Consider the following 12,970-nt stretch of genomic DNA (forward strand, 5'->3'; position numbering starts at 1 on the left):
CATCACACTGAGACAGCAGTAACTGGAGTCTGACTGACATCCCTGGGATGTGTACAATACATCCCTCGCCAATTAGACCAAAAGATCTTTTAGGAACCCTGGATATCATTAGAGAAATAGTGTATTTCCCTATCTCTCAGAGACATGCTAATTCATCTTTGCAGAAATGCTGATTAATTCATTTTATTTTATTTTATTTTTTGAGACAGGGTCTCACTCTGTTGCCCAGGCTGGAGTGCAATGACACTATCTCAGCTCATTGCAACCTCCACCTTCTGGTTCAAGCTATTCTCATGCCTCAGCCTCCCGTAGCTGGGATTACGAGCATGCACCACCATGCTTGGCCAATTATTGTATTTTTAGTAGAGATGGGAATTTGCCATGTTAGCCAGGCTGGTCTCGAACTGGCCTCAATTGATCCGCCTGTCTCAGCCTCCCCAAGTGCTGGAATTACAGGTGTGAGCCACCGTGTCTGGCTCATTTTAGAAATAGTTTATTTTTGGCCTGGCATGGTGGCTCATATCTGTAATCCCAGCACTTTGGGAGCCCAAGATGGGTGGGTCTCCTGAGGTCAGGAGTTCGAGACCAGCCTGGCCAACATATTAGTCTGCTAATAGTGATAGGTATCTCATCATAGATTTTAAAATTCGCATTCCTATTAAGAGTAAGGGGGAATATCTTTTCACACATTCACATGGTGAAACCCTGTCTCTACTAAAAGTACAAAAATTATCTGGGCATAGTGGTGTGTGTCTGTAATCCCAGCTACTCAGGAGGCTGAGGCAGGAGAACCGCTTGAACCGGGAAGATGGAGGGTGCAGTGAACTGAGATTGCGCCACTGCACTCCAGCCTGGGTGACAGAGAGAGACTCTGTCTCAAAAAAAAAGAAAGAAAGAAAAATAAAATAAGCAATAGCTTATTTTTTTCTGAGTATAGGTGTATGCCTTTTATTTACTTACTTTTGCATTTCCATTGACATATCATTCACAGAGCATAAAATTCACCAATTTAAAGTTTATAATTAAGTGCATTAACAGTATATTCACAAGGCTGTACAACCATCATCACTAATTCCAGAATATTTTCATCACTCCAAAAAGAAACCTGAGGCTGGGTGCAGTGGCTCACGCATGTAATCCCGGCACTTTGAGAGGCCAAGGCGGGTGGATCATTTGAGGTCAGAAGTTCGAGACCAGACTGGCCAACATGGTGAAACCCTGTCTCTACTAAAAATATAAAAATTAGCTGGGCGTGGTGGTGCGCACCTGCAGTCCCAGCTACCTGGGAGGCAGGGGCAGGAGAATCACTTGAAACCGGGAGGCAGAGGTTGCAGTGAGCTGAGATCCCGCCACTGCACTCCAACCTGAGCAACAGATTGAGACCCTGTCTCAAACAAAAACAAAACAAAAAGAAACCCGTACCCACTAGCACTCATTTTTCATTATACCTTTTATTTTTAGAAATAAATAATAGCATAGCATATACACTAATCTTCACCTTGCTCTTTTTACCAAAACATGCTTCTCAGAGATCTTTCCTTATTAGGATTCATAGTTTCCCTATTCTTTTTAATGGCTCCATGTTATTCCATTATATGGATAAACCATATATTTAACCAGTCTCTCATAAATGCACATTTAGGTTGTTTTCATTCTTTGCTATCACAAACAATGCTGCAATAGATATCGTTATATATGATATTTTCTACACATTATGTATCTATAGAATAAATCCCCAGAAGTAGAATTCCTTGGTCAAAGGTCTTAGGTGTTTTAAATGTGTGTAGATTTTGACAAATTTCTTTCCTCTAAGGTTATACCAGTGTATGTATCCACCAGCAATGAATAAGAGTATCTGTTTCTTCTCTTTCACTAGCACAGTGTCATTTTTAAGAGTCTCTGCTAATAGTGATAGGCATCTCATCATAGATTTTAAAATTTGCATTCCTATTAAGAGTAAGGGGGAATATCTTTTCACATGTTTGCACTCTACTTGCATGTCTTTCTTAGAGCAAAAAGGAAATTAAGCCATCGTGCTCCAGTCTGGGCAGTAGTAGTAGCTAAAGCACAGTAAATTGTTTTAGAGTTCTTTTACTTGCCCTTTTAGTTCCCATATTTCCTCCTTCTCTGGCCCCACCTCCAACAATTTCTTCAACCATTTTATTCCCTTGAAAAATGCACTTTGGGAAAGTATTTCTGTGAATTCTAAATGAACTCAAAAGCTTCCTAGCTTTGAGGGGCAATGGGATATTAAGCCTTGCCTGAGGTATTATTCAATGTTTAAAAGCTTAAAAACCTAATTCAGTAACTAAAAGATGCTGAGAAATCTAGTCAGAGATTTAGAAACTAAAAATAACCTTTTGCTTTCCTACAAGAGGTTTAAGAATAAATTTTTGGAAACCACAAGAAACAGACGAACAAATTCCAAAAAACGGAGCTGACAACTTTTCAAACGTAGTTGCAAGTTGCCAATACTTAATTTTCTACTGAGGTTTGCTAGGAAGTTCACCAACTCCCAAAAGGATTATGGTAAATCCCAATTTTAGTAAATAGAGAAGGGAGAATGTTGTCTACTAAACAAATTCCTGGATAGGGACGGGAGTGGAAGATGGCAATTTTTGCAAGAAAAGTGTACGCTGCAAAGTGGCCCACATCAATGAACACAATCTTGGGCTCTGGATTTCTGACCTGCTTTCGAGCTCAGCTGTAACCAGAGATTAAACAATTGGCATCCTAAACATGACAGGGCTCCAAGTGAATTAGGCCTGCCTCTGATAAATGGGACTCAGTAACCAAAACAGTGGCTGGTAATCTTGGCTACCATTCAAATGTAAAAGTGAGACATTCAAAAGCTGACTGCAAGCTCTGAGCTTGGATGGGGCCTGCAAACTGGTGGACATCACTGGCGGATAATCTGGTTGGAGACCTTTATCAATGTTTTTGGGGGAGTGCCCAAAGTCAATTGCATTTGGGGGAGTGCCCAAAGTCAGTTAACTATAGGTCTTTTTTCAGAACCATTCAATACTTTTAAGAGAGAAATCCTCTAACGTCCTGCTTAGGAAGTAAAATGTCGCTGCTGTCAATCTGAAAGCTGTGCAAAAAAGGGGGTCCGAGGAGTTTCAGTTTTCAATATAATACCTCACTCTTTATCTCTACTGAGCCTGATGCTTCTAAGTCTGGAGACTCTCTGATTCAGTTTCTCTAGAAAGTAAATTGATAGGACAGTGTCTAACTGATCCTTATACAGACTGCCAGTCAATGCTGTTGTTCAACAGCATATTTCACATTTGCTTTCAGAGATACATGGTTATTCCAAATTACTGAGACTTAACTTGGGTTCTGCAGCAAGAATCAGAATGCTTCCCGATAGTATCTCCCTGCTGCAGGTACAGAGGTTTCATTTCATGATGCTGCTAAGTTGGTTTCCCTGGAGGCCTCTCTCTCTCTGCCTCTCTATAATCAGTCACCAAGTCTCTAGATATACCTCCTTAAGAGCTCTCTTCATTCTCTTTCCTGATTCCCATTGTAATAACTTAATACAGATCCTCATCGTTTTTCTCCAGGTATACTAGAATAGTCTTTTAACTTGTGTAGTAGGCAGAATTTTAAGATACCCTCTAGGATTCCTGTCTCTCGGTTATTTAATCAATCACTAATTTAGATAATGCTATAAAAGGACTTTACAGATATAATTAGATTACTAATCAGCTCACTTTAAGATAGGGAGATTACTGAGTGGGCCCAATGTAATCACTTGAGCCCTTAAAAGCAGAAGACGAAGGCAGAGAGATTCCAAGGAGAAAGATGTAGTGGTCCATGTGCTAGGACCACAGAGAGGCCTCTAGTTGCTGATGGTCCAGCCGACAGCCAGCAAAAAACAGGAACCTCAGTCCTACAACTGCAAGGAACTGAGTTCTGCCAACAATGTTAGTGAGCTTGGAGGTGAATTCCTTTCCAAGCTTATCAACTAGAGCCCAGCCAGCCAACACTTTGATTTCTGCCTTGTAAAATCCAGAGCATTACTAGAAAACTAGTAATAGCCAACTTGGACTTCTTACTTATAGAACTGTGAGATAATAAATGTGTGTTGTTTTAAGCTGCTAAATTTGTGGTAATTTGTTATGGCAGCAATAGAAAAATGTAACTTATCTCCCCACTTTGAGTCTTGCCCTTTTTGATCTAATCTCCCAACTGCTGCTAGAGCTAGCTCTTAAAAATACAAATCTGATTAATCTGCTGCTTGTTAACACAAGTTATATCCTTAATATATTATCTATATATAATTTTATAAATAATATTGTGTCTGACTTTGGTTTTATGAATTGACTTTTGCTTTTAAATCTGATCAGTCACCTTTCTCAGTTGGTACTTTAAGTGGTCATCCATGTCCGATGGAGAAGAAATAATAGGACATGTCTAGAAATAGCTAGAAATTCAGTTATGAAAAGAATTATGATCATGTGAGAAAGAGAAGGTCAACAAAGACTGGTTACAAAAATGAGAAAGGTTGAGAGGACTGGAAGTTTTGGGAAAAATAAAATAGGCATTGTGCTTTTTGATATATGTGTGCGTGTGTGCACTTATGTGTAAGTATGTGTATATATGTATATAAATATGTAACACATATATTTTAAATGCATTTTTATAGAAAATGACACACGCCCATGGGAAAAAAATCAACTGTTACAGAAGAGTTCAGGCTAAGAGTCCCAAACTGGCAACTTATGGATAAATTCAATTAGTCAAAGGACTTTACTGTACTCATACAGCATTAATTTACTGTACTCATACAGCATTTTAAATTTATTTATTCATTTTGAGACAGGGTCTTGCTCTATCACCCAGGCTGGAGTGCAGTGGCACGATCACAGCTTATCGCAGCCTTGAACTCCTGGGCTCAGGTGATCCTCCTGCCTCAGCCTCCCAAATACTTGGGCCTGCGGGCGTGAGCCACCATACCTGGCTATTTTTTTGGGATTTTGTGGAGATACAGTCTCGCTATGTTGACCAGTCTTGTCTCAAGCTCTTGACCTCAAGTGATCTTTCCACCTTGGCTTTCCAAAGTACTAGGATTACAGGTGTGAGCCACCATGGCTAGCCAGTATTTTTTTATTTCATTAATTTAATTTAATTTTTGTTTTGTTTTATTTTATTTTATTTCTGAGACAAGGTCTCACTCTGTCTCCCAGGCTGAACTGCAGTGGCACAATCATGGGTCACTGCAGCCTCGACCTCCAGGGGCTCAGGTGATCCTCCCACCTCAGTCTCCAAAGTAGCTGGGCCTGGCTAATTTATCTGTTTTTTGTAGAGATGAGGTTTTGCCATGTTGCCCAGGCTGGTCTTCAGCTCTGGGCTCAAGCAGTCTGTCCTCCTTGGCCTCCCAAAGTTCTGGAATTACAGGCGTGAGCCACCATGTACCAGTATTTTATTTTTAAATCTGAATTTGAATGACTTCAGATGGGTTCCAAATCTGCCAGTTTGACATAATCTCAGCCCATATCTCATCCTTTTTTAGTTTTATAACTGACCTCATTCATTCATTTGTGATTCTTGTTTTGTTTTTAGTCAAATGAGTTTGTAATCCTGGCATAAAGTGTAAAGTCCCTACTACCTCCACAAATCCTCAAGTTTTATGCCCTAGAGCAAGATTTCTCAACAGTGGTAATACAGACATTTTGAAATGGATAATTCTGTTTTGGGGGGTGCAATCCTGTTCACTGTAGGATTCTCAGCAGCATCCTGGGCCTCTACCCACTAGATACTCCCTAGTCACATCCCTTACTTGAGACAATTTAAAATGTCTCCAGACACTACCATCCTACGGGACCAAATTGCTCCAAATTGAAAACCACTGTCCAAGAGAAACCCGTGAAAAGAATTTCTAAGGTATCCTTCTAGACAATTTCTATGTCAGTAATAGCAAGTTGTGCAAATAGTAAAGTTTGTATCTCCATCCCTTTTTTTTTTTTTACAATTTATATTTACCCTTAACAATTTATCACAAGTATTATTCCTTGTTCTTACAAACAAATAAATGTACCATATGCCATATGTTGAAACAGTGGAAAAGATTTTCGCTGTATGGAACTATCATAATTTATTTAATCAACCATGTTATGGAACTATCATAATTTATTTAATCAACCATGTTCTCGGTCCCTTGCTCCCCTCCAACCCCCTGGATTTTTTTCACCTGTGTGCATGGAAAAAGCTAGAGAAAGGAAACCTCTCTGATAAACTGATGAAATATAAGGATGAAGAGAGATTACAGGTGTATGGAGGCAGCAAGAGCTAAACGGCTTTCTCTGCCAGTGCTGCCATTTGGTTTATTGCTTTGCCATCTGTTTTGTTTTGTTTTGTTTCAGACAGGGTCTTACTCTGTTGCCCAGGCTGGAGTGCAGTGGTACAATCTCAGTTCACTGCAGCCTCAACCTCGCAGGCTCAAGCGATCCTCCGGCCTCAGCCTCCCAAGTAGCTAGAACTATAGGAGTGTGCCACCTGGCTAATTTTTTTTTTTTTTTTAATAGAAACAGGGTCTCCCTGTGTTTCCCAGGCTGATCATTGAACTCCTGGGCTCATGCAATCTACCCGCCTTGGCCTCCCAAAGTGTTGGGATTACAGGCATGAGCCACCGCGCGCAGCCTGCAATCTCTTTCAAAAGCAAGGATTGGGCTACAAAACAGCTGACCACTTTTCCTGATAATGCTTGCTTCATGCTAAGAAAAGAGTTTACAAAGAACAGGGATTTGAGATCACACATGGGGAGACTTGAGTGGGATAAAGATGATTGTGATGACAAGGAAGGAAATCAATGTACAGAGATTAGAAAGGAACCTGTAATGATAAGGACAAAACAGTCACAAATATCTGACAGTCAACCTTTCCTTTTATTTCATTTCCAATCATGGACATGATTATAGTTATCTTCCATTACTTGGGTGGTGATGCATTCAAATAGAACCAGCTCCCTTGCTGCACAGCATCATACTCACGCACAGCAGGGCAAAGCAGGTGGGGTCCAGAGGCATGCTCTGATGTTCTAAGAGTAAAATGTATTCCTGCTGCTAATAAGTGTCCCAGGCTTGGCAGGTCATAGGTTGCACCATCCTGTGACTCTGGTCTTTTTGTTGATTGATGGGACTCATGGAGAGTACGATCTGGACAACCTGATCTCTTTTAGCAGATTTTGTCAAATTCACTAGACATATAATTATCTTGTTATGAAACAATATGGCTGTGATTTTATGCATAATTTTCTCATAACTCATCAGGATTTCATTAGTGGTTCCAAAAGATGCCTCAGATCCCCCTGTAGAAAGAACCATGAAAAGTAATATAATACAAAATTTAAAAAAAGACAACTCATACCTTTTGGTGCAATTTTGTTTGGTTTGTTGCTTTGTGATCTCTTCCAAAGCAAGAATTGGGCTACAGAATAGCTGTCCACTTTTCCTGATTATCCTTTGCTTCATGGCAGTTAGACTACTCCATTCTCGAACAAATCTCAAAATCTGGCAGAAAATGAGATAATAAGAGTTAACAGCTCACAGGCAGATATCTTCCTTTGAATGTGAGCCAATTTACAACATCAGAAAACTGCTATTTTGTTATGTCCCCCAAATAGGCTTTTGAGTTCCACAACCTAAGGCTTTCTTCAATTTGATGCAGTTTTCATATCTTTATTGTAAACTACCTACAGCAGTTCTCAAGAGATATCTTTTTTTTTTCTTTTTGATAGGGTCTTGCTCTGTTGTCCAGGCTGGAGTGCAGTGGCATGATCACAGCTTACTGCAGCCTTGACCTCCTGGGCTCCAGCAGTCCTCCTGCTGCCTTAGTCTCCTGAGTAGCTGGGACTACAGGCACATGCCACCATACCTGGCTAGTTTTTCTATTTTCTGTAGTGACAGGGTCTCACTATGTTGCCCAGGCTGGTCTTAAACTCCTGGGCCAAAGTGATCCTCCTGCCTCAGCCCCCAAAGTGTTGGCATTACAGGCGTGAGCCATCTCACCCGGCCAAGAGATCTTTTTCAAGCCAAAGATTCTCTAAAGGCATGTTTCAGGACATGCAGTGTATGCCCTTAACACACATAGATCAACAGTGATAATATGCTCATTGAGACCAAAAAAGGTCTAGAAGTACATACCCTAGCTGGGGTCAAGGCAAAACTGGGTGACAGAATGATAGTGCAACATCTGAGAATTGCTTCGTAAATGATGCCTACGTTTTCACAGGAAAAAAAACATCAATAAATCTGGGACATTTTTAGTAGGGTTACCAGTCAAGTATACACAACTGGCTATTTTCTGGGACTCTGAGAATCAGGGTTAGATGATTCCAAGTAAATAGCTTACTGCTCCCTTTTCATTTAAAACAGGTATAGTTGACCTACGGGCAATGCTTCATTTCCACTCAAATGGTAAAAAAAAAATCACCATTTTCTTGTAAAAATAGCACACAGCATGCTAGGTTAGTCCCTGCGCATGATGACCCTTCTTGGCAGTGAAGGAAAATCAGCCACAGATCAGTGTTAAGACCTCCCTGGCAGGAACTTGGCCTGAAGCTGCATGCTAGTGCTTCTGATAATGAATCAAGAATCACCCAATAAGGTATTATCTCTGCTCTGGGAATTTGTCATTGTTAGAACTTAACCTTAATAGAAAAAATGTGATTCTAGCAGATACAAATATCACAGTTGCTAATCGTGTGAATGAGAAATTAAATAATGTGAGGATGATTCTATCCACAGAAACAGCAACTGTAGGTGTGATCATTTGCCAAGGAAACAGATTTCACGTATATTCTTAGCACTGGGTAATTAATAGGCACCGCCTAGACTGATGAAAATGCAACCAGTGATTTGACTCTACAACATGCCACAAAGTGCTTTTTTAAAATTAAACTAAAAATGATCATTAAAATTACTAAAACAAGTTTATTTAAAGTAAATAAAGCCATTTTATTTAAAACTATTCTTACCAGTGAGCGATATTGTTTCAGCTGAAAGCTTGCTGGTAAATCTTCCCAAAGGTCTAATTTTATATCCAAAGGAATGAAATTACAGCTCATCTGTTTTCCATCCTGATGATAGATTAGGAAGACACTAATAATCCATTTTTGTATAGACACTAGTAACTATTTTAAATGAAAATAATTACATTATGACACAATATGCCTAGTCTCCTAAAAGAAAAACTGAGGTGACACATTCTAGACAAGGGTCCACCGAAATGGCTCCTCTGGAGAAACTGTGAGCCAAGAAGAGGAGGCAGGCTCTCTACCGCACTGGATGTCTCCATTGCCCATGCCTAGCCCAAGGCTATTGCCTTCAGCCTGGAATCCTTTGTTTACTGCTGTGTCATACTCTTTTCTATTGACTAATCTTGGAAAGATGTATCAAAACAATAAAATTTGTACACTGCAAATTAATATAGAAGAATATTACATCCTTGAAGTTAACAGTAGCACAACCATTCCAAATTTGCAAATAAACTTCTTTATACTCACTGACAATACAAGTATCACATCAAAGAATGGTATCAAGGAATAGTCTTAATAATCTTCACCAAATGATATGCCTGTCCATTGTTACAGGAACAAGGAAGTAAAGAGAAGGTAGAAAGATCAATTCTAGAGAAATTACTTAAAAATTGGCTCCCCCAAAGCAATGTCACAGTATCAGTCAATGAGGACTGTCTGCCAATGGTACCACCTGGAGAGTAAGTGGAACTGCATTTAGGTCCCATCAATCGGTGCACAACATCCTGAAATCTTTTTTTTCCCTTTTTTTTTTTGAGACAAGGTATCACTCTGTCACCCAGGCTGGGGTGCGGCAGCATGATCTCAGCTCACTGCAGCCTCAACCTCCTGGGCCCGGGTGATCCTCCCATCTCAGCCTCCCAAGTAGCTGGAATTACAGGCACGTTCCACCACACCTGGCTAATTTTTTATATTTTTTGTAGAGACAGGTTTTCAACATGTTGCCCAGGCTGGTCTCAAAATCCTGGGCTCAAGTGATCCTACCACCTTGAACTCCTGGGCTCAAGTGATTCTCCTGCCTCGGCCTCCCAAAGTGCTAGGATTATAGGCATGAGCCACCACGCCCAGCCCCTGAAATCTTAAGGGTAGAAAGTAACCACATACAGTGGTATAGTAGAGGTATTTCCTTTATAAAGGGGAAGAAGAACATCTCATACGAAAATCTATTATATCAACAATAGTTGAACTCATATTCTCTCAGCTAAAAAAAAAAAAAAAAAAAGTTACAGCTCCCACAATTGCTTTGGAGAAAAACATACAAAAAGTAGGCACTGATTAAAAATTTTGAGGCCAGGCACAGTGGCTCATGCCTGTACTCCCAGCACTTTGGGAGGCCGAGGCAGGAGGATCACGAGGTCATGAGTTCGAGATGAGCCTGACCAACATGGTGAAACCCCGTCTCTACTAAAAATATAAAAATTAGCTGGGCATGGTGGCGTGCACCTGTAATCCCAGCTACTCCGGAGGCTGAGGCAGGAGAATCGCTTGAACCCGGGAGGCAGAGATTACAGTGAGCCTAGATCCCGCCACTGCACTCCAGCCTGGGTGGCAGAGAGAGACTCCATCTCAAAAAAAAAAAAAAAAAAAAAAAATTGATATGTAATTCTAAACCCTGATATAGACTTGGGATTCTAGCTGAAATGAACAGTTCTAATATGACACAGGATGCTAAATGTCTGTTACTACTCTTCCTTTAAAGGGATATCCTTTTAGGCAGTGAACTAGGAATTTTTTTTTTTTTTTTTTTTGAGACAGAGTCGCACTCTTTTGCCCAGGCTGGAGTGCAGTGGCACGATCTTGGCTCACTGCAACCTGTACCTCCCGGGTTCAAGCGATTTTCCTGCCTCAGCCTCCCAAGTAGCTGGGATTACTGGTGCCTGCCACCATGCCCAGCTAATTTTTGTATTTTTAGTAGAGTCGGGGTTTCACCATATTGGCCAGGCTGGTCACGAATTCCTGACCTCAGGTGATCCGCCTGCCTCGGCCTCCCAGAGTGTTGGGATTACAGGTGTGAGCCACTGTGCCCAGCCTTACTTCAGCTCTTTTAAGGTGAAAAGGAAAGCTTTCATCTCAGCTCTACTCTGGTTGTGAAAAGATATGTCAACAACTCATCTGCTTAGTGTCTTGTGTTTGGAAAATTATTTGGGTGATAACATTTTATGGTAAAGGGACATGTAAGTATTTAGAACAGTCATAAAAATATATTTGAGACCATTAACAGAGATGTCAAGAAGAAGCAGGCTACTAGGCTGGTGGCAGAGCCTGAATACGGGTCAGTGAGGTGGTCGCTGTGGTTTGGTTTGGCAGCAGGTGCATTATACCCTCTACCAGGAGCTTGCAGTTCTCTCCCTGTCTCCACCCCAATGGGGATAAAACATTGATCAGGTAATCCAAGAGGCAGAGCTTTCACTGTATAGAGTAAAAAAAGATTAAAGAATTTAAGGGCTTCTGGATTTCTGTGGTATGCTCTGCCTGGTGTCTGCCCTTCGGTTTCTCTACCCTCTTGGGACCATTTCTCTGTCCCTCTCATGTGATGGTCTGAGAAAGAGGCATGGCCTAAAGATCCCCCAACATGGGGGATGAGGGTGGCTCAGGCACTTAAACCTGCCTCAAGATGAATAAAGGAGTCATTGGTGCTCCCTGCAGCCTGGTTCACCATGTCAGAGGCTCCACTTGGTAGACCAGGCTCCAAACCTATAAGAGGAGCATTGATTACTGCCTGGCTTGGTTCTTGGTGTCTCTCTCTCAGTTATTGTCCATGCTAGAGGCTGCTTGGGGATTCTGGTATTCACAATCCTAGCCATCTCCTCCTAAAAGAATATTATTACATGGTACACTATCTATCTATATCTATATTCGGTTTAGTAGAAAACCTGTAACTGAAAGTTTGGTCATCTCCAACATATTATCTTTTAAACATCGATATAATGGACCATGAGTTTTAAAAGTTTCAAATACTATCTTATATACTTATAAAGATTAGAAATTTAAAATTTTAGGCTGGGTGTGGTGGCTCACGTTTGTAATCCCAGCACTTTGGGAGGCTGAGGCAGGCAGATCACGAAGTCAGGAGTTCAAGACCAGGCTAGACAACACAGTGGAACCCTGTCTCTACTAAAAATAGAAAAATTAGCTAGGTGTGGTGGTGGGTGCTGCAATCCCAGCTATTCGGGAGGCTGAGGCAGGAGAATCATTTAACCTGGGAGGCAGAGGTTGCAGTGAACCGAGATCGCACCACTGCACTCCAGCCTGGGTGACAGAGCTAGACTCAGTCTCAAAAAAAAAAAAAAAAAGAAATTTAAAATTTTAGACCAAATAAAAGTATTCATAATCTATCCAGGCCATAGATTCTCACATGGTTCCTGTGATCCTTTCAGAAAGTCATAAGTGTTTTCATACTAATAGTAAGATACTGTTTGCCTTTTTCACTCTCATTCTTTCACAAATGTATGGTGACTTTTTCCAGTGGCTACATGAAATGCTATCTCAACAAACTGAACGCAGAGACAGATATGAGAATCCCACTGTTTTCCATTAAGACTTTAGAGAAAATTGCTAAACATTTAAAACAATGACATTCTTCTCACTAAATATTTTTTTGACTTGGAAAATATAATTATTTTAAATAAAAAATGTTATTTATATATATATATATAATGGGTTTGTTTCTCTTAAAATATGCATTTACTCACTTAAAAATAATTGTTGGCCAGGCATAGTGGCTCAGGCCTATAATCGTAGCACTTTAGGAGGCTGAGGCGGGCGGACTGTTTGAACCCAGGAGTTTGAGACCAGTCTGGGCAACACAGCAAGACCCTCTCTCTCCAAAAACAAACAAACAAACAAAAAACGGCCAGGTGGGTGGCTCACACCTGTAATCCCCGCACTTCGGGAGGCTGAGGTGGGTGGATCACAAGGTCAAGAGGTCGAGAC

The 12,970-nt window shown here is 40.7% G+C and overlaps 2 protein-coding genes across 26 annotated transcripts in view; one reads left to right on the top strand and one right to left on the bottom strand.

The window, feature by feature from the left end:
* Window positions 1-12,970, top strand: part of RAB3GAP1 (RAB3 GTPase activating protein catalytic subunit 1) — a 198,652-nt gene that overhangs the window by 181,042 nt on the left and 4,640 nt on the right. The window lies entirely within an intron of this gene.
* ZRANB3 (zinc finger RANBP2-type containing 3) overlaps window positions 1-12,970 on the bottom strand; it is a 331,454-nt gene that overhangs the window by 10,892 nt on the left and 307,592 nt on the right. For all 24 annotated transcript variants that reach the window (XM_054679794.2, XM_016949745.4, XM_016949744.4 and 21 more), the window contains 2 exons: window positions 8,978-9,079; window positions 7,369-7,511 (listed from right to left, as the gene is read on the bottom strand). In XM_054679794.2, coding sequence (XP_054535769.1) covers window positions 7,369-7,511; window positions 8,978-9,079 — 245 coding nt within the window. The remainder of the gene's footprint in view (window positions 1-7,368; window positions 7,512-8,977; window positions 9,080-12,970) is intronic.

Source organism: Pan troglodytes, chromosome 13, assembly GCF_028858775.2.
Source record: "Pan troglodytes isolate AG18354 chromosome 13, NHGRI_mPanTro3-v2.0_pri, whole genome shotgun sequence".
Classification (NCBI taxonomy): domain Eukaryota; kingdom Metazoa; phylum Chordata; class Mammalia; order Primates; family Hominidae; genus Pan; species Pan troglodytes.